This window comes from Sphaeramia orbicularis, chromosome 21, assembly GCF_902148855.1.
Source record: "Sphaeramia orbicularis chromosome 21, fSphaOr1.1, whole genome shotgun sequence".
Taxonomy (NCBI): Eukaryota; Metazoa; Chordata; class Actinopteri; order Kurtiformes; family Apogonidae; genus Sphaeramia; species Sphaeramia orbicularis.
In genome coordinates this window covers 12,262,169-12,287,429 of record NC_043977.1, presented here as the reverse complement: position 1 = coordinate 12,287,429, position 25,261 = coordinate 12,262,169, and the positions used below count along the sequence as shown (strand labels likewise).

Sequence of the window (25,261 nt, the reverse complement as noted above, 5' to 3'; positions counted from 1 at the left end):
AGATCAACTATCTATCTATCTGTCTGCATTGATAGGATTAATTGATCAACAGGTATTAAACAGTTTATTTATTTAAACATTTATTTATTTATGGTTGATGTGGTATGACTGTTTTTGTGGAGTGGTGACCGTATTTTGAATTTCCCTTTGAGGATTAATAAAATCTATCTATCTATCTATCTATCTATCTATCTATCTATCTATCTATCTATCTATCTATCTATCTATCTATCTATCTATCTATCTATCTATCTATCTATCTATCTATCTATCTGTCTGTCTGTCTGTCTGTCTGTCTGTCTGTCTGTCTGTCTGTCTGTCTGTCTGTCTGTCTGTCTCTTAATGGATCAACAGGTATTAAACAGTTTATTTATCTAAACATTTATTTGTTTATAAGAATCTGGGGCATTGATAAAGTATCTATCTATCTATCTATCTATCTATCTATCTATCTATCTATCTATCTATCTATCTATCTATCTATCTATCTGTACTGATAGGATTAGTGGATCAACAGGTATTAAACAGTTTAGCTCAGGTGGTTTTGGGTCTTTATGGGTTAAATAACTAGACTTCAGAAGTTGATTAATACAAGCTGATAAATGGGAATTGACGCTCAGACAAAACAGGTGTCGGAGTTGTAAGTGTAAGTTGGCCGTGCAAGTGAAAAAGTGCGTCTATTTAGGACGTACACGCTCAACATCACCACTACGTTTGCAGAATAAACGCCGCACTTTAATGGCGGCGGAAGCGGGGCCTGCGCACCCTCATAAATCAGGCCTGAAATGTAACCTGGCAAGTACAGGTTTGCCAATATGATATTATGATATTGGAAAGCTTTCCGGGAGAGGTTGTGCGTCATGCCACTCTCTATTAGGTGCTATTTTCGTCCTGGCCTGGAAGACATTCATCCACCATCTACCCACCCTGACAGCACCCAATAAACCCACCACTCCCATTCATCTCCACCCTCTCTCCCCCCTCCCTCGCTCTCCCGTTCTCTCTCTTGCCGACGAACGCCGGCGACTTAAAACAACATAGGAGAATTGGGTTTGTTCGTCCTGAAGGATTACATTGTGGTTCCTTAAGATTTAACCCTCACAACTGGGTCTTTTGGCACTTTTTAATTTTTTTTAAAGTCTTCTTATGGAGGCCCCGCTCCTGTAATCTACTGAGACCCGTTTCTGCAAAAGGAAAGGTAAGGAAATATCTGTCTTTTAATGTTGCTTTCCTTAACTAATACGCACTGGATGGAGAATGGAACTGCATTTGACTGCAGAGACAGACGGTGATTTAGAGGGAGATCAATAATGCAATAGCGCACTGACACCTGGAACCATGGTGTCAGTGCAAAGGGGAGATGAAGCCCACAGGTTCTGTTCTAATGATGCAGCAAACCCCAAACCCTTACGCATCTGTTTAGTCTCTTTTTTTTGTTACACCTTTGCAGTTTTTTTACGGTGCGTAATGTTTGGAAAGCATTATCGAGTACTTTTACGCACAGCCGAAACACAAAAACAAAAACCTAGGAACCCTTATCTAATTGAGCATCACTCTATTTCCCAAAAAAAGTCAACATTAGTCGGCATTACGCGTCAAACACAGTCACCGGATAGGCAGCAGAACGCGCGTAAAAGCATCTGAAACCGCATCGTCTTTAAAACTTAACAAGAAAAAAGGCTTTTGTGTAATCAGATGATCAGTATTAATTGGTCGGTGTTCATATTTTTGCTGGATTATGTCTTGAGTCGGTGAAGATGAAGTGGTGCTTGTTCTTCTCCCTCTCCTCGGCGCGCAGGTTGGATAACGGTAAGATGTGGACACTGGCTTTTACTGTTACATTAAACGAAGATGGGGGGAAAAAACTAAGCTGAATAGTTTTGGACAAGAAAATGTGAGAGAAATTCATCATCACATCATGTTTTAGTAAATAAATAGTCACATAAGCTCATATATTTTACATTATGTATATAAAATAAGCCTTTTTTAATATTTTGCTTTCTATTTCAGTCATTTTCTGAGGCTTTGTTCAGTCATTTGGCATATGAAAAAAGAAAGACATTCAGGAGTTTCATCAAAGCTGGAAAAGAAATCTGTTCAGGTTTAACTTGAGCAAAGTGTAAGTTGGGAACTAGAAAAACTAGAAAACCAAAAATATTTTTACTTTTGCCATTGCGTGCATCCGTGCCACCCTTTATTTGAAGAGTTTAAAGCTAAAATATACTTTTAGGATTTTTTTTTTTTGTCTTTATAGGATAATTTTTTAAGTTAATGAGGTATCAGTCATTTTTAAGAAGTAAGTTATAAAAAAAAAAAGTGCACAGATGTTCTAGTACAAATAAGAGCTTAGAAACTGGAGTGAAATGTTTAATTAGAGTTTTGTTTTAAGATGAAACTAATTTCTGTAAATGCGTCTTTTTGCGTCTCCCAGTTCTATCCATGCGTCTCCAACTCTCTGCGCGCACTTGATCTCGGCGGAGGGAAGCGGACGAAGAGAAGATGACTATCCACGCCGAAGGTCTTGTGGCTATCGTGCTCTTCTACGTCCTGATTCTTTTCGTCGGGATCTGGGCGGCGTGGAAGAATAAGAACTCCGGGGTTGGCGAAGGCGGGGACCGGAGCGAGAGCATCATGGTCGGGGGAAGGGACATAGGACTGTTCGTCGGCGGGTTCACGATGACCGGTGAGTTGAAGACTGATCCACGGGAGTCCAGCCTTTTATCTTGTGTTTGTTGGACGGTATTTATCCTGAATCGTCCGCTGGATCCATTGAGTTTAAGTGTTAAATGAGTTCAGAGATTAAATTGTGCCACGTCAGGGTTTTACGCACGGACTGGCGTGACACCGCAAACATCACAGACTGAAACAGGTGTAAATGTTTGTTTTATTCAGTTTAGTTTAAATAAATACGCAACAGTGATGATGAATAATATGTTATATGGCTAAATATTTGATTATTTTCAGATTTATAATGTTCAGATCACCACCTAAGAAGTAATCTGTAATCCAGCTGTAATTAATTTCTAAGTACAGTTTGTTTGTTTTTATCACAAAAGCTAAATACTTATTATATCGTTAATAGTTTATAGTTAACTCTTCTCATCTTTGCCTCCTTAACCCATAAAGACCCAGTGCTATTTCTGTGTCAGTTCCCAAATGAATTTTCTTTCCATTTAACCTTTTTTTAAGTGATTTATCATAATATTATACACTTTATTTTGCACTTTTTTCAGTGAAAATCTGGTATTTTCTTATGTTTAATTTACTGATCATGTACTTTAATCATCATGGTGAGGTTATGTTCGAGTGTTATTATATCAAAACACAGAGAAAACTTAAGAAAAAGTAACTTTTTCAGTAAAATCTATCATTTTCTGAATATAAAAACAAGTGTGTCCATCCACCGTCATTGATACATGAGTTTTACTGGTGAATCGATGCTGTAGAAGATGACAATGTTTCCATGGTAACTATGTAACTTCTGAATGTCCAAATGGGTCATATCTGATGACCTTGAAAAGATGACTAACTGTATTTTACACTAATTATTTACATGTATTAATAGGATCAGTGGATCAGAAGTTCTTAAACAGATCAGTAGATGGTTTTGGTCGCTGGTGGATGTTTGGGTCTTTATGGGTTTAATAGACACACTGACGTAATGTGTTTATAAATGACATTTATGAAAAATGACTCCATAAAAGTGCTTATTTTTACTGAAAATAAGAGTGTTTTTTCTTGGTTTTCAGCCACCTGGGTGGGTGGGGGCTACATCAACGGGACAGCAGAGTATGTGTACCTGCCAGACTACGGCCTGGCCTGGGCTCAGGCGCCCTTTGGATATGCACTCAGCCTGGTAGTAGGTAAGGATCCTGGTTTTTGGAGACCTGGGGGTATCCACTTTAAAGTGACAAAGTGATAAAAGCTAGAAACACCACTGTTGTTTTCACCACTGGACACAGATATAAAAGAAAAGAATGGAGTTTGATGCTGAAATCACAGCATTTCTTCCACATGGCTGAGTTTGATTCTGAGGCTTATGAAGGTATAAAGTTATTCTGGTATTTCATAGTGCTGATGATCCACAGTTCAGATCTGTTGGTCTGAGACGCTGAAGAATCATTACCATTCCTGCTTATTTGTTCAGACCTGTACTTGCTCATGGTGTTATTATGAAAATACAGTTTAAAGACTTAAGATTCTCTTCTATTATCTGTTTGTATTTTTGCATGTTCAGCACCACACAGGCAACATTTACATAATAAAAGCTCAGTTAAGCATTTAATGGGTTTTATCCATTGAAATACAAGAAGGCTTTTATTTTGTAATAATTACAGGGTGCTTGCTCTTTATCCAAATAAAAATTCCAAACTTTTTCAAAACTGTTTTTTTTTTTTGACCCCAAGACCTTCACTTTATGTACTTTTATACTTGCGTGCCTACTTTTTTGGATGAGATTGCACCTGCTGCGTGTAGTAGAAAAGTTCATGTTATTCAATGTATGAGCCAATGAATGCATAATTCACAGTAACATATGTTTTACTGACAGAAACATTTTCAAACTACCTTTCTGGTGTCATTACTAAGAAAAAGGGTTAAAGATGGACCTGTGGAGTTGAATTAATGAAGAATTCAGACACAAGTATAGCATTTACAGTTTATGTGGACCACATGGAAATGTTTGAAAATGCATAATTCCTTTTTTTTTTTTTTTTTTTTTTTTTTTTAAAGCAAAATATCACTCCTTTGCGTAAAGTTAATAATTAATCAGGAATCCTGTGCTTATTCAACATGTGGTTCCACTTACTGATCGTATTTCTATGAAATGCATTTGTCTAAGTGATGTGTTGCCATTTCTGTGACTCCCTTAAATGGTTTAAATCATTCAGGTGGCCTTTTCTTTGCCAAGCCCATGCGTTCGCGGGGATACGTAACCATGCTGGATCCCTTTCAGCAGCTCTATGGGGAAAGGATGGGGGGGCTGCTCTTCATCCCTGCTCTCATGGGGGAAATCTTCTGGTCTGCAGCCATTTTATCTGCCCTGGGTAGGTGCACAACAAGCGCTCATCAAACAAATGTCAGCTCTTTTATGTCCAAACTGTTAAACGCCTAAAGTCCCGTCATGGCTCATCCTAAGTAAACACCTGTCATACATATATAAGTCTCAGCGAGCCTTTCTTCATGTTGCATTCAGGTGCCACTCTGAGTGTGATTGTGGACATAAACATCAACATGTCAGTGGTGATTTCAGCCCTGATCGCTATCTTCTACACCCTTGTTGGAGGACTCTACTCCGTCGCGTACACAGACGTGGTCCAGCTTTTCTGCATATTTGTGGGCTTGGTGAGTTCCACAGTCTGATCAGGTCGAATGACAGACTGCAGAATAATAAACCGATAGAGCACACATTAGATCAGTGGTTCTCAGTCTTTTTCTGTCAGCCCCCCTTTGGAGGATGAAAAATCTTCAGACCCCCCTCAACCCCAACAACATTGTAACAGTGGTGCAATGATAACTTTTATTGAAAGAAACATCAATAATGTAACAATATTTTTTTTGCTTTTCCTTGAATAATTTGTTGTTCAAATTAAAAATAACTTAGATTTTTGCTTGAACAATACAAATAAACTCAACCAGACTGCTCCCTGAGGCAATATTTTTCCAAATAAAAATAGGAAATGCACAATTATATTACAACTATGACAATAAAGGTACTTTTTTAGAACAAGAGACAAATTTTTGGAAACAAACATGAACATTTTAGCAATATAAGTGGCTGCACTGAGCTCATTTCCATTGCACATCTCAGAACATTAAAGTACAAACAGTATAAATTGTGCAAAAACAGAAACATTGCACATTTTTCTTTTCCAGTCCAATCCTTGTCCATTCTCCAAACCTAAACTCTATGTTTAGTCTAGTGACAGATCACCATGGCGTGCTCCAACGCTAAAATATTAATTCCACCAGCTACATGTTCTAACCTGAAGAAGAAGAAAAAAAACACCCAGGAGGGATCCCATACCACCCCGGGAGGCCTTCGCAGCCCCCCCATTGAACCCGCCCCACAGTTTGAGAAACACTGCATTAGAACAATACAGTCGCTGAAAAAATTATTAGACCATCAAAAGTCATCAAAAACAATGATTATGCAATCAAGTACTAACGCCTGTGTGTATCATGTGACTAAAACAGACAGAAAAGATAACATGGAATGTGTAAAAGCACTGTTTTTGTCAGTACAATGCCATAGATATTGATGTAAGAACTGAAGTGATTTTGGTTATTATCAAGAAAACATGGAAAATGTCTAGATATCAACTTTGAAATTAAACTACTATGAGCTATTTTTGTTGTTATCATTATATTTGTCCAAACAGATGTACCTTTAGTTGTACCAGGCATTAAAATATACAAGAAGTGGAAGAAACCTGTATGTATGTGGCTGTTATAATAATATTTACACCTCAATCTGGTCTTTTTCACCAGTGGATCAGTGTGCCTTTCGCCCTATCCAATCCTGCCGTGTCAGACATCACTGTCTCAGCCAAGGAAGTCATCTACCAGTCACCATGGCTGGGGAAAATTGAGCCTGAAGACAAATGGCTGTGGGCAGACAACTTCTTTTTACTGGTAAGTCAGAAGTGTGCCAGTTGTATGATGACCTATCAGTAGACTGTGTGCATATTCTAACTCCAATTAAGATGGGTGTAAATTGAATACTTATACATAAGATAAGATAAGATAAGATAAGATATGCCTTTATTAGTCCCACAAGGGGAAATTCCAGGTTTACAGCAGCAAAGTACAAAAGCACACAGGAGCAAAAGAAGTACAAAATCAAAATAAAGGCAAATCAAAAATCAAAAAAGATATATACAATTTCCAGCTGTGCACAAGCTGATCATGCCACAGGTTGGATAGGGATACAGTTTATCGCACAGTTTACTCAGGGTTCGTACACATTTTTCAAGGTCAAATTCAAGCACTTTACAAGCACTTTTGAGGGTCATTTTCTAATTTTTCCAGCACAGCACCTTATTGCTGGGGTAAAATACACATCTACAAAAATACATGATTATTTTTTTCACTTTTTGTTACAATTATGCACATTTTATAATGCTCCAAAAATCTTAAATTATGTTTCATAATAGCAAAAAGTTTATAAATTAAAGGAGAACACAAAGTTTTATCCAAAAAAAGAAGGGCAGCTACTCGGCGTTCTTCAGACGCACTCGCTTCGAGCCAAAGATTAAGATAAAAATGTACCTGGAGATGACCTGAGAACTACTGGAAATTTGTTTTTTGACATAAAGTTTTATTTTTTGAAATGTATCACCTCTCTGTATGCAGCTTTGGCTTGAGTTAATATTAAAAATGAATAAATAAGTCACATCACAGAGTTATAATTGCATTTTCAAGCAATTAAACTAAAATCCAAGCACTTTCCAGACCTTGAAAACCCAACATTGAATTTCAAGCATTTTCAAGGATTTCAAGCACCCGTACCAACCCTGTATGGAAATGTGTTTCAGTGTTTTTCACTTTTGTTGCATAAATGGGCCATGTTCGACCAGGTTCAGCTGACTGTTGTGCGTTGGTTTGGTGTCTGTATTTACTATGGTGTTTCTGTTTCTAGGTGTTGGGGGGGATTCCCTGGCAGGTCTATTTTCAACGGGTTCTTTCTGCCTCTTCAGCTACCTACGCCCAGGTCCTTTCTTTCCTCGCTGCTTTCGGATGCTTGGTCATGGCCGTCCCCTCAGTCCTCATAGGAGCTATAGGGGCTTCCACTGGTAAATACAGACACACATCCTCATGCAGTTTGTTTGATCGTCATTTCCACATATGCACAGAACATATGTCTAGGGCAACCAGGCTGCATTTCAGAGTGGATTACACTTGGATTATTTTACTCAGATTTGGAATGATTTTGCTGCTGGGAGAAAACTTTCTTTTTTATTATTATTATTTTTTACTTTTACCTAAACTGGGTACACTATTCAGAATCTGAAATCAGCATTTCTTCGGCACATCATGATTTTAAGTCCTGCACGTGTCAGTATATGATCATTAGCAACATGTCACACCAACATTTTAGTGTATAAAATATAAAATGATCAAAATTCCAATGCTTTCAGTATCATAGAGAAAAACGTGTTGCTGCTCAATGTGATGAAAAGCTGAACTTCCATTGGACTCCAGATTATAGAACTCACTGGTGATCCATATTAACCATATTAATTAATATGAACTCAAGACGTGAACACAGACACATTTTTGGTGTTTCAGTCAGCTGATAATGTTTGTGCTGACATGTCATAAGCCTCTGATTTTAATGTTTAATGTTGCAGTGTTTCTGTGATTTAAAAAAAAAAAAAAAAAAAAAAAAAGAGCTCATGTAACCGGTAAGAACCAAATCCCAGTCATTAGTCATCAACACACCAGCTGATCCAGTAGAGCCCTGCGTTACCTTTGTAGCCAAGTGGCTTTTGGCCTCATACTCTGCATATGTAAAACTAAAGCCCTGGTAAGTAACAGGCTGAACCTGTGACATTTGGAGCAGGTTAATCCTCTTCTTCATGTTCATTTTGCCCTTGAAATTATCTCCATCTCCCTCAAGGCGACTTAGTAACCCACTGAAAATTTTCCAATCACATAGAGACAAGAAAATAGAAACAGTCTTGCTTGACCAAGGCCATAGACTGTATATAACTGTGAATACGAGAAACTGTTACGTCACCCATGGATTTCTGAACTGTGTGAGGTCAAATATGATGATGATGATGAACTTTATTTCAAACATAAGTCGGAATAAAATATAAAGGTGAACAAAAGGCAAAGAGAAATTACAAATTTAGACTGAACACTCCAGAGCACTGAAGTCAATAAGTCACTGGTTCCCAACCTTTTTTGTCTCATGATCCCATTTTAACATCACAAATTTCTGGTGACCCCAGACATTCAAAACAGAGACATTTTTTGGCTAAAATTAATTTGTTTTTGATCATGTAATAGTTTGCTATACTATGCTGCAAATAAACGTTAATTTTAGCCTACATTTAGTCTATATAATGTATATTATTCTGGATGGAGGCAGAAAAGCCAGGTGTAGATTACTGCACAAAGTCAGAATTTTATTTTCCTTGGTCAGGATATGTACAGTCAGTCCAGCTTGGATTTACAAGGCTGACAATTAATACTGAACAAACAAGAACTCAAACTATGAATTATGAAAGAGCTGCAGCATCTGAAACTGACCACAATGAACATTTGACAGATAAACAGAACCACTGTGCTTCAGTTTCAGCTTCACAGTTTGTCATGTCTGTTATGGACTGGGATTGTCTCTGTCAACTCACCATATATTTTTTATTGATAATTTTTTTTTTTATCAATTACTAGAAATCTCAGGTGACCCCATTTGAATTCCAGGCAACCCCACATGGGGTCATGACCCCAAGGTTGAAAAACACTGCAATAAGTTAACCCAAAAAAAAAAAAAAAAAATAGACTAGCAAAGTGCAGACCTCCGCCAAGGCAGATCACCCTCCCCCCATCACCATCAAAATGTAATCATTTGTTCCTTGTGCCAGTGTCAAAATTTCATCCAAATCCATTTCTAACTTTTTGAGTTATCTTGCTAACAGACAAACAGACAAACCCAGATGAAAACATAACCTCCTTGGTGGTAGGAGGTAATAAATTCAAAAATATGTAAAAATCTGTATATATGTAGATATGATGTTTGCAAAAGATACAGATATAAGTGACATCTACACAGCAGATGTAGTAACAAATTGTTAAAAAGAACACACAAACTAATGCTAGTAATGAATAATATGCATCGGCACTGATTAAGCAGTTAATGAAACATTACAAGACAATCCAAACATCCAGGAATTTGATCCTTTATTCAAACAGGAGAGTGGATCAAAGAGGAAACTGTGTGTTCGCGGGTTGTTTACACCACAGCAGCTTTTTCAGATGTGTAAATGCAGATGCAAACAGTATCTGGAGGGTAAACAACAGCAGACGGATCCTGTCACGACAGGCAGAGGGGAGAACCGTCAGACCGTGGCGGTTTGGTGAATATTACATCTGAAGAGGAGCTAATTATTTTGGTCTCTGTGAAGCCGTTAAATGTGAACACTAATCAGGGGAGCAGGAGGAAGACACAGATTTTTACACCTCTGGAAGATGAAGATGGAGGAAGATACAAGGATGTCACAGGATACAAGAGGAATAGAGACATAAGGCGACCAATGAGGATGGAAACGGTGGCAGAGAGTGGATGGATGGGTGGATTTTGATGCTCTGTGCATGTGTGGGAAGATGATTCACAGTCCTGCTGGGAGACGTAAAGGCCAGCTGACCCACCCAGTAGGTCAAACTGATCAGACATTAAACACCTGACGCCTCTGAGGAGCCAGAGCTGCTCTCACATCCATGTAATGACATTAACGCACCACAGTCCATGATATTAAACAATACATTTACTTTAAGTATCCCACGTTTCCCACAGAAACACCCATCTCATCAGAATTAATGACGTCACATCAGCATTAATCATTATTCATGAAACGATTATTAATCACATTTAATATTAAAATGCAATTACTCCTCATTATGTATTCCCTAACACTGAATCACATTTCATATTAAATGGTATCTGTTGGAGCATTTATAAACCAATTTTAAATAATAACCAATTAATTAATGATGATATTTTTCTTACTATTAATCTGTTTTCCCATTTCTTTTCCAAACATGGTTACACTAATAACGTTTGTAGACTTTTGTTTTTCAGCTTCAAAAATAGTTGTAGCCATTTAATAAGACGATTGTGTGAGGAGTCAATATTAGACCAGACTACTGGAAATTCCACCATTATTTAATTTAATCTGAATTTAGGATCATGTTCCAAGGATAGAAACAAGATCCGAACATGTTACTAATGACAGTTAGTTTTAAATTCTGGTCATGCCCTTCTACTCTATATTATTAATACAAGTACATTTTGGATTCTCAGATCTAGTGCTTCACAATACTTAACATTTTCTCCGACTGTAGCTGAGAAAAGAAAGAAAAAGAACTGAGAAGGGATTTATATTGTCAGCATATAAAGTAGATTAATGAAAAGAAAATGAAAAAAAAAATGAATAAGGGTAAACCAAATAAAGAGAAAACTCAAAATAATCCAAAAAATTATCATCATCATCATTTAAATTAACAAAAATGAGAAAAGAAAAAACAAAATTAACAAAAAAGAAAACAAAAATTGACAAAGTGAGACAAAAATGAATAAAACATTCAACAAAATGAGTAAAATCAACAAAGTTTTTAAAAATTAATTTTAAAAAATGAAGTAAATCCTCAATGAAATGAATTCAAATGAACAAAATAAACAAAAATGAAAAAAAATGTGTCAAATTCATCAATGATGCAACAAAACCGAATAATATTAGCACAAAATCACCAGTCTCCACCTGTGAAATTAGAAGAGACCTCTACTACTATTGTACAGTGTTGATTTAAGGTAATATTTTATGACCAGTTGAAAGCAGCTGTTAGAAAATGAATGAAAAAGTAATGAAGTGTAACAATCTGCGTTGCATTGATGACATAATTAATACAATTCTTTTACTTCTTCCAGTAACAGATTATTAAACAGACAAACTAGTTCCTCTAATGGTTCCCATTTCTACAGGAACCTTCACTGACATTAATTAACATTCACTCCACAGTCAGGGATGGAAACACAGAATTTAATTTGCAAAAGTATTGTACAGGGATCCGACGTGAGCAGACTTTTACAACTCCACAAGGCAATGTCATTTTAATGAATTTGCTCCATAGTAGGTAAAAACTCATTTAATTAGTTTAGATTTATTCCCAACAGCTAATAATTAAATGAACAAAACAACAATTAATAGGCACATATGCAACAAATTCTCCAGATTTAAATTAAAGCTATACTGTATGATGTGGCATTTTTACACTTTTCTTTTGTCATCTTAAAATGCTCCTAATAAGTGTGTCAAACTAAAATGTAAAAGAAATCCACCAGGTATTGAAACTCAAAAATGTTTAATTCTCATATATTTCGAATAAAAGTCTGACCAATCATTTTAGTCGGTCCGAATGAAATAATTGGCCGAACCTGACTGAGCCTCCTGTCAATCATCCATTACGGCCGTCCAGCATCCGATCCACTATCGCCGCCTCACATCCGATATGTGTCCCTCTGAATCTGACGCTTCACTCGCGCTGCTTCTCCTGTCACTGACCACAGTCTACTGTCTAGGATGTGTTTGGATAGAACAGACATGCACATGTGGAAGGGAAAAAACGGATTTATGAACAGAAACAACAACTGAGGGGCACAAACGGGAGTCTGATGAATGAAGGATGGAGATAAAAGTCCGGAAGTCTGCTGTACTGGACTGAACAGGTCTGCATACAGCTCAGCTTTTATGACGGTGGGACTCATACAGGTACATGTACATGGTGTCACACAATGTAAGATGATGTAGGACGATAATTGTATGGACTATGAAACCTCAAATGTCCACGGAAAATTCGTGGAGGCCGCGCGTTCACAGTGCGCGCGCCCATCCCCTGGGCACTGCAGTGAAGACACTGACCCAGTACTGCACAGACCAGGTCTACTGATGGAACAGGAGCCGCGGGCCCGTGGCAGGTGGATGATGCATCTGATTACTGAGGGAGGGGTCCGCGGACACGTCAAAACGGACCGGACCTCCACCTCTGCTTCCTCCTGTTTCCATCGCGCATGAGGAGAGAGGAGGAGGAGCCTCAGTGCTCAGGCAGAGGGAAGGGGGCGGGGCTTTGGAGGGAGGCGGGTTGTTCATGTTCAAACTTTTACAAAGTGCTGTGAGAAATGCCACATCGGTAGGTATAGCTTTAAATGAAAGGGAGAAAGGGAGTAACCACTACATTTATATTCTTTAGCCCCCTTCTGTTGATCTTATTTATAGTTATATAATCAATGTGCAGGTGTTTCATCAACTGACAGCGAGAACCACTGTCCTGTAGGAAATTTCTACAGTTTTATTTATATACTTCATACAGTTCTGTGCAAAAGTCTTAATGTTAATGCACAATTTGGATTTTTTGGGTGAAATACTAAATGTTCTGTGTATTTGTAGCTCTACTGTGATCTGTAAGTTGTGATGCATATGTATAAATGATAAACTAAGGTGTGATATTGGTCAAATTGTACTTATTTTTCTTAAGAATTTCAGGTTGTTCATATTTGTTCATGTTATGTTTAAGGACAGTTCGTAGATGTGAACATTTTTATAACAGAATTTAACTTTTTTCACTCAAAAACGTAGAGAAAACTTTGGACTTGACATTATTTATCAGTTCTTATCCTATGATTTATATTATTTTACTGGTCCGGCCCACTTTATATCATATTAGGCTGAATGTGGTCCCTGAACAGATAGATAGATAGATAGATAGATAGATAGATACTTTATTAATCCCCCAGATACTTTGTTAAAATCTGATTTTTTTCTGTGCTTGTTCATATTACACATTAAATGCGACTTCTATCAGTTTTGAGTATGAACTAAATGCGACTCTGAAGTGACCCACATGCACAAAAGAGGTCCTGACGTAATACGTAACCACGCAGATATGCACTGTGTTTACGGAAGGAAATGTATTTTTCCCACCGCTCCTCCTCCTGGGACGCAGAATTGTGATGTTTGTCGCATTTCAATGACATAAAGGTCAGATGAATGCGACCTGGCCATTCAGACTGAACTCCCATTGCAAAATATCAGATATCGGATTTAGGACCACTCAGAAATAGGGTTGGAGATGGACCTGTGGAGTTCAGACCCAAGCAGAGCATTTACAGTTTATGTAGACCACAGGGAAATGTTTTAAAATGCAGAATTCCATTAAAAAAAAAAAAAAAAAGATAAATATCACCCCTTTAAGACTTTCACACAAAATTCCAGACTTTTCAAGGTCTGGAAAACAGTGTTTTAAAATTCCATTCTTTTTAAGTCTTTGAAGACCTGCACCAGCACTCTGAGTAGATGTTGTTTTTGTTTTTCCCCAGACTGGAACCAGACCTCTTACGGCTCCCTCCCACCAAAGGACAAGGATGAGTCAGACATGATTCTACCCATAGTGCTCCAGCACCTCTGCCCGCCCTACGTCTCCTTCTTCGGTCTGGGGGCGGTGTCAGCGGCCGTCATGTCGTCAGCAGACTCGTCCATCCTCTCGGCCAGCTCCATGTTCGCCAGAAACATCTATCAGCTCGCCTTCAGGCAGTCGGTAAGTGCCAACGGTAATGCTAACACACATCTGCACCGTTTTAGTCATGCTTTAGAAGCGTCAGTCAACCGATCAATAAATCAATTCTAGTTTCTTCTCAGTGGTTTAAAAGTGTCACCGTCAAATGTGGCCTTGAATGAATGAAACAGCAGCGAGTTCAATCTACAGCTGCAGAACACACAGATGAGACCTTTTAACCATGAAAGAGCTTTTAACCCTATAACGCCAAATGCATCATATTTGACACATGAGTTTTGAAGCCCTAGTTCAGTGGTTCCCAACCTTTTGTGGCCCGTGACCCCGTTTTAACATCACAAATTTCTGGCGACCCCAGACATTCAAAACTGAGACTTTTTTTTTTGTTAAAATGAAGTTGTTTTTCATCATGTAATAGTTTGCTATATTATGTTGCAAATAAATGTTAATTTCAGTCAACAATTGGTCTATAAAATGTATATTATTGTGGATGGAGGCAGAAAAGCCAGGTGTAGATTACTGCACAAAGTCAGAATTTGATTTTCCTTGGTCAGGATATGTACAGTCAGTCCAGCTTGGATTTCCAAGGCTGACAATTAATACTGAACCAACAAGAACTCAAACTGTGAATTATGAAAGAGCTGCAGCATCTGAAACTGACCACAATGAACATTTGACAGATAAACAGAACCACAGTGCTTCAGTTTCAGCTTCAGCTTGTCATGTCTTTTATGGATTGTGATTGTCTCTGTCAACTCACCATATATTGTTTATTTGTAAGTTTGTTTATTTTTTATTTTTACCAATTACTAGAAATTTCAGGTGACCCCATTTGAATACCAGGCAACTCCACGTGGGGTCCGGACCCCAAGGTTGAAAAACACTGCCCTAGTGCAATATTTTTTACTTGAAAAACCTGATGTATACAATTAGATACATGCAATACACAGATAATCCACTAGGGGGAAGGAATTCAGTCACCAGAGGCCTTTCCAGTGACACTGCAAGACTGTCATTAATGAGGAAGGAGGCAGAACTACCAATTTTGAAAAGGAATTACCAATTTGTTAGACATGTTTGTGTTATATTATGTTTTTGTTTGTTCAAAAATAATAATATTTGATCATTGAGACCCGATGTATCAAATATGATACAAAATTGAAACTCATACAGGGAAACTGATATTTAAAAATAAATTTTTTTGGTTGTTTAGAAGGACCAATAACGGCTCCAGTTTCAAAGAACTGGAATTTTCTGTCAATGATTTATTGATTCGGGCTTTACAGGGTTAAAAGAGCTCACAGAAGAAAACACTTCACAACAGTTGAATAATTTACACTGTTGGCCATAAAGTCAGAATAAAATATTTGTACCTTTTCTCATAAAATGATTGCGACAATGTGATTTATTCTTTTAAGATAAAGTGTAACTGAGACTCAGTATGAAATATTTACACCTGGTCAGAGATGATTACCTATATGTATTAATAAGAATAAAAAGAGGAATGTGTCTGAAAAGAGAGTTATTTCAACTTTATGGGCAACAGCGTTTTAACGTACAATACAACAGCTACAGTACTGTTAATGGATTTGTCATAAACTGGAATAAAAAGTTATGTAAATCATCTCTGGCACCTCTTGAGAACTTGTTGAAGTCAAGACTAATGCAAAGAAAGTGTTTAACATACAGCAAGCAACACGTTCCAAAAGACTTTTAGAAGACCACTGGTACCAGTCCAAACATTTTGGACTTTGTATCTTTATTGTCGTCAGTTTTGGGAAGTTTCAGTCCTGTTTCTAGCATGATGAGCATGACTTAACACCATTTATCCACTACACTTTTTTGGAATTTATCAAAATAGAAAGCTCTGGTACAACTTGACCTACTTCTAAGGCAAATGAAGAAGGAGAAAAACTAACCACAGGTCAAAATGTCCAGCAGCACTTGTTATACAGAGGAACTTTATTTCATTATAACCACAGACTGTCTACATTATGGTCTATAGTTAGAATGAAGTTCACACATAGAATTTATATGCACATTTATAATATCCTGTGTCTGTACATATAGTGCCTGTTGTATTTATTGCTGCTGCCTGCTGAGCCAACTGCATCAAAATTTCATTTTTGATGTAAAATCTGGAATGGCAAATAAAGTCTGTCTATGTCTAAGTAAAGTTCTTCTATATGACAAATGCTGCTGGAGTTCTTGACCTGTTTGTAGTATATCAGACAGTGATGTTCCCTCAATTTTGAAAACACATCTTCATGCTCATACCGGGTGGTTTTTATTTTTTTCCATAATGGCCGACAGAAACCATTTTTTCTCTGTTTGGATGCTTTAAACGTTTAACTTTAATTGACTCATTTGACTTCCATAGAATGAGAAAACATGGCTGGTTGTATCAATAGAAGTCAAAGTTTCATTCATGAAAACACCATAGAAGCCAGATGTAAAATGAAGTATTTTACTTCTCTGACTGAGTTTATTAGAATCATGCATATTCCTTCAGTCTCTTTTGACAGTTACATGGAAGCAGACCTCATATGTCGCTGTGTTTTCTTACATTTACATTTACCTAAACTCCGTCCCATTTGCTTGCCTCTGTCTTGTGTCTTCCAGGCCTCTGACCGTGAGATAGTCTGGGTGATGCGTTTTACAATCTTTGTGTTCGGAGCTCTCGCCACGGCCATGGCCTTGCTAACGGGATCAGTGTACGGTCTGTGGTATCTGAGCTCTGACTTGGTCTACGTAATCATCTTCCCTCAGCTTCTCAGCGTACTGTTTGTAAAATTCACTAACACCTACGGCTCGGTGGCGGGCTACATCTTCGGCCTTCTGCTGCGTATCGGTGGCGGGGAGCCCTACCTCAAACTCCCTCCTTTCATATACTACCCTGGTTGGGTGACCCAGGAGAGAGTCCACCATCTCACTGGGGACGTGGAGTACTTTGTCCAGCAGAGGTTCCCGTTCAAGTCAGTGTCCATGTGGGCGTCATTTTTGGCTAATGTGATCTTTTCCTATCTGACAAAGTACCTGTTTGAGAGCGGTATGCTGTCACACAAGTACGACTTCCTGGATGCTGTGGTGTCCAAGCACAGCAAGGAGATCATGGACAAGGCCACGCTGGTGGGTAACCACGACAACATCAACCTGTCGGAGATGGCGCCGGTCAGGCAGGGTCTGGGCGCGTCACTTGCCGGAACCTTCACAAACACTGAGATCCTCAGTGATGACGGGGCGTCTAGTCCTGAGGCTTTTCACAACGAAAACTAGGCAACAATGGCACAAAGGAGACTAGAACCGAGGAATCTGAAGAAGAAGGAATAGTCAAAGAGGCATTGACATTCTTCAGGAAACTTGCTACTGCCACACCGGAAGCCGAATGTGCAGAAACCAGCTTCCGAGGGATTCCACAAGTTTGTTTTGTGCTGATGACATGGTGCGTCCTTCTTTTTTAAGAGTCCTTGCCTAGAACCGTGAAGTTGACAGTCAATCAAATCAGCTGTGTTAAGGGTATCACTTTTGTGTTTTCAGTCATGACTCTGTGAATCTCTTTGTGAAGACGAATCATCAACGCAACCAGATTGATTTAAAATGCTGCTACAGTGATCAGTCGGAGGCAAACCAACGGCAGAGTGCAGTGGACTGTGGGTAAAGAGAATAGTGCAATATCTAATCACGGAACTGTGTCCATGTCTTCATAACAGTGTGTGTGTGTGTCTGTTAATCTACACGTGTAAACCAGACAACAACCAGGCTTTGAGAGCGCTTCAGAAACCTCATTTGACTTTCATTTTTTTGCCTAGAGTATAGAGCAATAATACTTTTATTATCTGTGTTGTACAGATAAAGATACTGTGTTAAATTTAAACATTACCTCCATTGTTTGTACTTAGAGACCAGTTTCTGCCTAATTTTATGTTATTTGTTCGTCATACTCTTAATTATCCGATCTTATCCACAAATTCCAGACACAAAAAGTCAGGATAAAGACTTTACACAGCTATTTTATCACCAAACCAATTTGCCAAACAGATGGTTGGTATATGACGATTCTGCAAATCCCATTTTACATTTAGTCAAAACATTTTCTGATTTCTACAGTAAGTATTTAATAAGCTGCAGCCAAAGTCGTACACACCATAAATGTTAAATGTGGAGTAAGCAGTTCTATACCCTGGATCGATGGTCTGCTGTGATTGGTTGTTTCACTATTAGCTGCCATTACTTCTGTACTTCTTCATATTGTTTAATAATTTAATCTCTAGCAAAGCATTGCACTATATTTCATAAGTTCTTCATGCATTTTATTTGTCAAACATCTGACAGGTAATTTAGTCTGTCAGATAAATGTAGTGAAGTAAGAAGTGCAGTGTTTTCTTCTGGAATTGTATCATGCTGCTGTTTGTTTCATGCTTCATCAGTGTGTTGAATGTTTAGTTAAATATGAGCAGAAAAGCAGAAATACTTTCTCAATGTCGCAAAAACTGATCAAACAGTCACAGCAGACTGTCCCCTCTGGTCCTTAACTACTATAATAACCAGTCGAACCAGAGTTAACCTCCAGCCAATCAGATCTTACACCAACATTTGGTCAAATTCACCTTGTACAAACTCTCTTCTCTGGTATTATTACTGTCACCGAAAATGAGAAAAAACAAGGCGGCTCAGACCAGATCCACAAAAGACTATTCATGAACGTGATCGCGCAGAGACCCAGAGACAACGACCCATCATGAGGTGAACACTTGAAAGACATCTATTACAGATCTGTCAGTTTAATGCCCCTTTCAAGTTACAAATATCTAGACCACAAAAATATGGCTACGTTCAGACAGCAGGTCTTGATGCACAGTTTGGATTTTTTGGTGAAATCAGACTTTTTGTGTGCTCGTTCAGATTACACATTAAATGCAACTTCTATCAGTTTTAAGTATGAACTGAAGGCAACCCCGAAGTGACCCTCACTCACAAAAAAGGTCCTGGTGTAAACGTGACCACACAGGCACGCATTGTGTTTACGGAAGTAAAAATGGAAGGACGCAGAGTTGTGATGTTTGTCGCATTTCAATCACGTAAAGGTTGAATAAATGCAACCAGGCCTTTCAGACTGACAGCAAAACATTTATTTTTTATTTATTTATTTATTTGCACAAAATAAAAACAGCAATGGAAAAAAACAACAACATTCAAACAAGTAACAAAATTTTGCAGGGGAGGTTAGAAGCCAAAAAAGAAGGCTTATATGAATACCTCCCCCGAAATAAACAATACACAAAAAAAGACTTAAAAATACAATATAACTGAAATAATAAACTATTATAATAAACTATAAACATCAGATGTGTATTGGATTTAGAACCACATATGAAAGTGGACTAGGTCAGATTTGAAAAAATCAGATTTGTGCTATTCAAACTGTTTCTAACAGATCGGATACAAGTCACATATGGGCAAAAAAATCAGATTTGGGCCACAGTCTGAACGTAGCCTATGTGACAAGTTTTGGACATTTCTGATGACATATGCATATACAGTCACGAAAAAAATTATTAGACCATCAAAAGTCATCAAAAACAGTGGTTATGCAATCAAGTACTAACTCCTGTGTGTATCATGTGACTAAAATAGACAGAAAAGAAAACATGGAATGCCTAAAAGCACTGTTTTTGGCAGTACAATGCCATAGATATTGATGTAAGAACTGAAGTGATTTTGGTTATTATCAAGAAAACATGGAAACTGGTTAAATATCAGCTCTGAAATTAAACTCTAATGAGCTATTTTTGTTGTTATCATTATATTTATCCAAACAAATGTACCTTTAGTTGTACCAGGCATTAAAATGAACAAGAAATTGAAGAAAACAAGGGGTGGTCTAATAATTTTTTCCACGACTGTACAGCTCTCTAATATTTAATCACTACAAACAGTGAAGTCTCTGCCTGAGCTCCTCTTATGGATGTAAACATCTGTCTGTGGAGGAGAATCCCTCCTCTAACAGGATGAAAGTGTAAAAAAAAGACAGTTCTGTGTATTTTACATATGGATAGACTACCACTGCTGCCGTTTGAGAAAGGAATAACAAGGGGTTCCTCATTGTCAGAAGTCAGTCTGTTTAGCTACGTTAGCTAATGAGCTCTTCCAAGTGATGGGTCGTTAATTTCTGTGTGTACAGTAGTTCACATTCTGGTTAGATTAGCGCTGTATCTGAAGTCATAAATCTAATCTAAATGGGTCCATTGTCAGGTAAACAGTAGCAACAGTTTAAATTAGTCTTCATTGGCTGTATGCTGCTGCCGATGTAAGGCTAGTGGGTGAAAAATAGTTTTATTTTATGTGTATGAGCTTTCTTTCTTTCTAACCCAAGTTCATCTTTTTGTCACTTAGTGTATCCAGCTGAACAACAACCAGCCTGGTAATAACTGGCAGGTAGTGGGTAAAAGAAAAAGTCCTGTTTTACCTTCCATGTGTCCAAGAACTATGAATTACAGCCAATCAACATCCAATTACAGCACATCTATAGATATTAATTTGGGTCCTCTAATGGAAGTGTATGCTATTTAGCTGTTTGTTTTTCAGTATTAAAGTTCTGTTTTACCTTTACTTCTTCAGAAAGATCATCCGACAGCTGTGATGTTCTGCCATTTTAACTGTTCTTCCTTATACTCCTATACCTTACCCTTCGTCTGAAAAACAAATAGATAAATAGCATCAAAAGATGACAGAATTCCCCTAATTGAACTAAGTATGAGTTTGTTCGGTTGTTAAGTTCAGATATAAAAAGTCTTACTCCACCTTTATCATATACATCTGAGATCTTCAACAATGGAACAAGTGCCATTCTAGTTTGGCAACATCCAAGAGGGAACAATAAGAATCCATGAAATATGAGGAAATGTCAAATGTGAACGCTAAATGTAAACGGTGAAATGCAGAGTCGTTACGTATGAATGTAACCCTGATCCCTAACTCTACTTTATTAGATGTTTTAATGTGTTTTCCTCTTTCCAGGCAACAACTGGCATCCATTTCTTTCCCTTAAATATGAAAATCCATTTGCAGTGTTGAGGTTTGTCCAACATTGCAAGAAAAAAAAAAAAAAAAAAGGCAGTACTCCAGCTACATCAGAACACAAGCTTGACAACAATAGAAGCACATGTTCATTTTGCTAATTGTTTTTCATATTCGTCTAAACCCAAATGGGACCCAACAGTTGCCTGGATTGATTGGAAAATCATTTAAGTTTTGTGCATCTGTGTGTGTCTATGACGTTTGTTTCTTTGTCCTAAACACTTATCGACTGGCCAGCCACAGCGGGTTAGCGGAGACAGGAAATGATAGTTCATCCCAGGATGGTGTCAGTGGCACCGACCATTATTGATCCAATCCCCAGTTGATTAGCCCTCAGGACATTTGATTAATGCTGCTGAGATTTTTTGGAAGTAAGGTTGACCGGGTTTTGTTTTACAGTGTGTTTTTCCCCCAGAGTCAGTCCTTGTATTGGCCCAGATCAGGCTGTTTTGAAACAATCTGAGATGGGATAAATTATGTAGCTGTTGCAGTGATTATTGGCATTGTTAAGTGTTACTATTGTCCACTTTTCTGTGTTTTATCTCCTCTGCAAAAATCCAAATCTTATCTCATTTCTGGTCAAAACATCTCATCACACTTAAAATAAGACATAATCACCTGAAGCACAGATGTCAAACATGCGGCCCGGGGGCCAAATCCGGCCTGCCAAAGGGTCCAATCTGGCCTTCGGGATGAATTTGTGAAACACTGCAAAAATTACACTGAAGATATAACAATCAATGGTGTCAAAATAATTTTAATTCAGGTTCCACATACAGACACATACAGTCCAATTAGATTTCAAGTGGGTCAGACCAGTAAAATATTATCATAATAACCTATAAATAATGACAACCCCAAATTTTCTCTTTGTTTTTTGGTGTAAAAAAAAAAAACTAAAATTACACTAAAATGTTTACATTACCAAACTATACATTTACAAAAAAATGTGAATAACCTGAACAAATATGAACAAACAGAAATGTCTTAAGAAAAGTAAATGCAATTTTACCAGTATTTTGCTTGCTACTAAATGTTTTGTGTGATTGTAATGCACATGTGTAAATGATAAACTGATAAACCGAAGCATAACATTGTTAAAAATGCACTTGTTTTTCTTAAGACAATTCGAGTTGTTCATGTTATTCAGATTTTTAAGGAAACTTTGTAGACGTAAACCTGATAATAATAGAATTTTACTTTTTTCACTGTTATTATTTTACTGGTCCGGCCCACTGGAGATCAAATCAGGCTGAATGTGGAACTGAACTAAAATGAGTTTGACAGCCTTGACCTAAAGAGTAACTTTTCAATGAGATATAAGAACTTATTTTTAGACAATAGATCTTGAAAATCTAATTTCAAGATATCTTACCAAGATCATTTTTACTTGTTCCATTGGCAGATTTTTTTGCTTAATTCAAGATTATTTGCTTAATTCAAGCAAAAAAAAAGTCTGCCAATGGAACAAGTGAAAATTATCTTGGTAAGATTTCTTGAAATAAGATTTTCAAGCTCTGTTATCTAAAAATAAGTTCTTATATCTTACTAGTCGCTTTTCCGTTGACCCTCAAATTCCGCAAATATAACTTGCGCATAAAAATTTGCCTAATAGAAAAACGTCACTTTCGTCAACTCTCCTTTTTCGATGAAAAGTTTTTGCACTGGCAAGAGGTGGTTTTTCGGGTGTAGCGAAAAATTCGTATATCACACAAAACTGCAATGGAAGACCTTTTTATGCAACTAGAGTCGTGAATAAAATTTTAAAAATGGATGTTGACGGATGTTACAACAAGAGAAAAAGAAGAGTTTTTAAAGAAACATGGCGTGTTATATGTGGATGCACCAGAAAACCGAATAATTTTTTAATTTAGTATGGGATAGAGGGGTAATTTTTAATAATAATGAATATATCTGTAAATCAACATGATATTTATGTTTGTCATCATGTTTATGGAATGACTTCTCGTGCCATCTCGCGATAATAAACAAATCATCGTATTTGTGATTTAATGGAAAAACCGACATTACACACTTCTGTTTTTTCGACAGTAAATATCGGTAAAGTTCTGTGCATATGTCCAATGGAAAAGCCAATAGTGAAAAGTTACTCTTTAGGAGATTATGTCTTATTTTAAGTGTGATGAGATACTTGGACTAGAAATGAGAAAAATACACTTGGTAAGATTTAGAATTTTTTCCAGTGGGTTTGCTGGTGTCGTTTTCAGTCCACGGACTCGCCTTAATTCAAGGGTTCACACTGGAAACGTTGGGTTGGTGACAGTCAAAATACATTAAAAAAAAAAATCCCCTCAAAGTCAGACTGGTCGACAGGATGTACATGATCATAACTACAGCTAGACGGTGAGGTGTCAGATTTTATTCCACACCTGATCCCATCCCTCCTCTAGAACCGACTGAACCTGAACGGGTGTTTTTCTGCCGGTCTGATACTATGCAAAGTGTCAGGCGATGTCATCAGACTTAAATGTGAATGTAAAACTGTCCTCCTCATCAGACAAAACCTCATAAGGACTGTGTTGTAGCTTAGGTTCATTCACTCAACCTGAAACACACAGAAAAGAATCAGTGTCAGCTGTACGACTGACGTATTTGTGGCTCTGTGTCGTAAACTGCAATGATGCTGTATTTTTGTGTGATAAATGTATATACAAAAAAAAAAAAAGCGTAGGAAAAAATTAGTCTACTTTTAAATGCAGCATTGAAAATGATGTTTGTTGACAGTGAAATGAGCTATTTATTTATTCATGTCTATAAGAGTATAGTTGTAAACATGTGAGGTCAGTTGAATAAATTATATTATTTAGCAGAGTAAACAATTGTTCTTCACTGTGTACGTACCTATTCAACATTGGTCAAATATTTTCTTCTTGTCATTATACAACTCCAATTCCAAACAGAAACTGGGACTCTGGGTGAAATGCAGAGGTGGGTAATCCCAGCTCCGTAGAGTAAAAGTCCTGCCATGTATTTGTTCCAACCAAGGTTATTATCGTTAACAAAAACTAACGAAATGATGAAAACTATCGGTATCTGTAAACTTAATTTGATTCTGATTTGAATTGATAAAGCACTTTGTGACTCTGTCTGTGAAAAGTGCTCTATAAATAAATAAATACATAAAGCTAGAATTGAAACAACACTTTCGTTAACTGAAATACATAAAAACTATAATTAAAAGAAAAAACGATAACTAACTGAAAGTGTATTGTGTGCTTACAAAACTAACTAAAACGTATAAAAATTGTGCATAAAATTCCCTTCGTTTTCGTCATTGTCAATGTTGGATTGATACGAAAGCTATTTATTTCGCTCTAGCAATTTTAGCTAGCAGCACCATATGACACTTCACGGTCCGTCACTTCGCGTCACTTGTGATTTAGAGTCGTTTTCTGGTTCCCACTCTACCTGGAAACATGGAGACTAAAGTTGGGAGAAAGTAAAGTCCTGTACGGGATTTATTTGAACACGATGGCGAAGAAGATAAAAGATACAACAAAACTAAAATTAATACTAAAACTAAACTAAAACTAAGCATTTAGAAAAAAAAAAAGAAAACTAATAAAAACTAGCAAACCTGTTCTAAAAACAAATTAAAACTAACTTAATTAGAGAAAACAAAAGTCAAAACTAAATAAAACTAAACTAGAAGCACTCGGAGGGCGCAGACCTCCGCCAAGGCTGATCAGTGGCGCCCCCCGTGGGCCCCCCCACCCCCGATCACCACCAAAATTTAATCATTTCTTCCTTATCCCATTTCCAACAAACCCTGAAAATTTCATCCAAATCTGTCCATAAGTTTTTGAGTTATGTTGCACACTAACGGACAGACAAACAAACAAACAAACAAACAGACAAACAAACCCTGGCA

At 37.4% G+C, this 25,261-nt stretch overlaps 1 protein-coding gene and 1 long non-coding RNA gene across 2 annotated transcripts; both read left to right on the top strand.

Moving 5' to 3' along the window:
• Window positions 1-556: 556 nt before the first annotated feature.
• On the top strand, window positions 557-19,235 carry LOC115412316 (high-affinity choline transporter 1-like). Its single transcript, XM_030124743.1, has 9 exons — window positions 557-1,198; window positions 2,432-2,683; window positions 3,750-3,863; window positions 4,890-5,045; window positions 5,195-5,343; window positions 6,490-6,633; window positions 7,640-7,793; window positions 14,099-14,316; window positions 16,915-19,235. Exons 2-9 carry the CDS (start codon window positions 2,500-2,502, stop codon window positions 17,566-17,568), a joined length of 1,773 nt encoding a protein of 590 aa, XP_029980603.1. The 5' UTR covers window positions 557-1,198; window positions 2,432-2,499; the 3' UTR covers window positions 17,569-19,235.
• Window positions 19,236-19,797: 562 nt separating this feature from the next.
• LOC115412319 (uncharacterized) lies at window positions 19,798-21,382 on the top strand. Its single transcript, XR_003934331.1, has 2 exons — window positions 19,798-19,831; window positions 20,201-21,382. It is a non-coding gene; the product is annotated as an uncharacterized LOC115412319 (long non-coding RNA).
• Window positions 21,383-25,261: the final 3,879 nt, after the last annotated feature.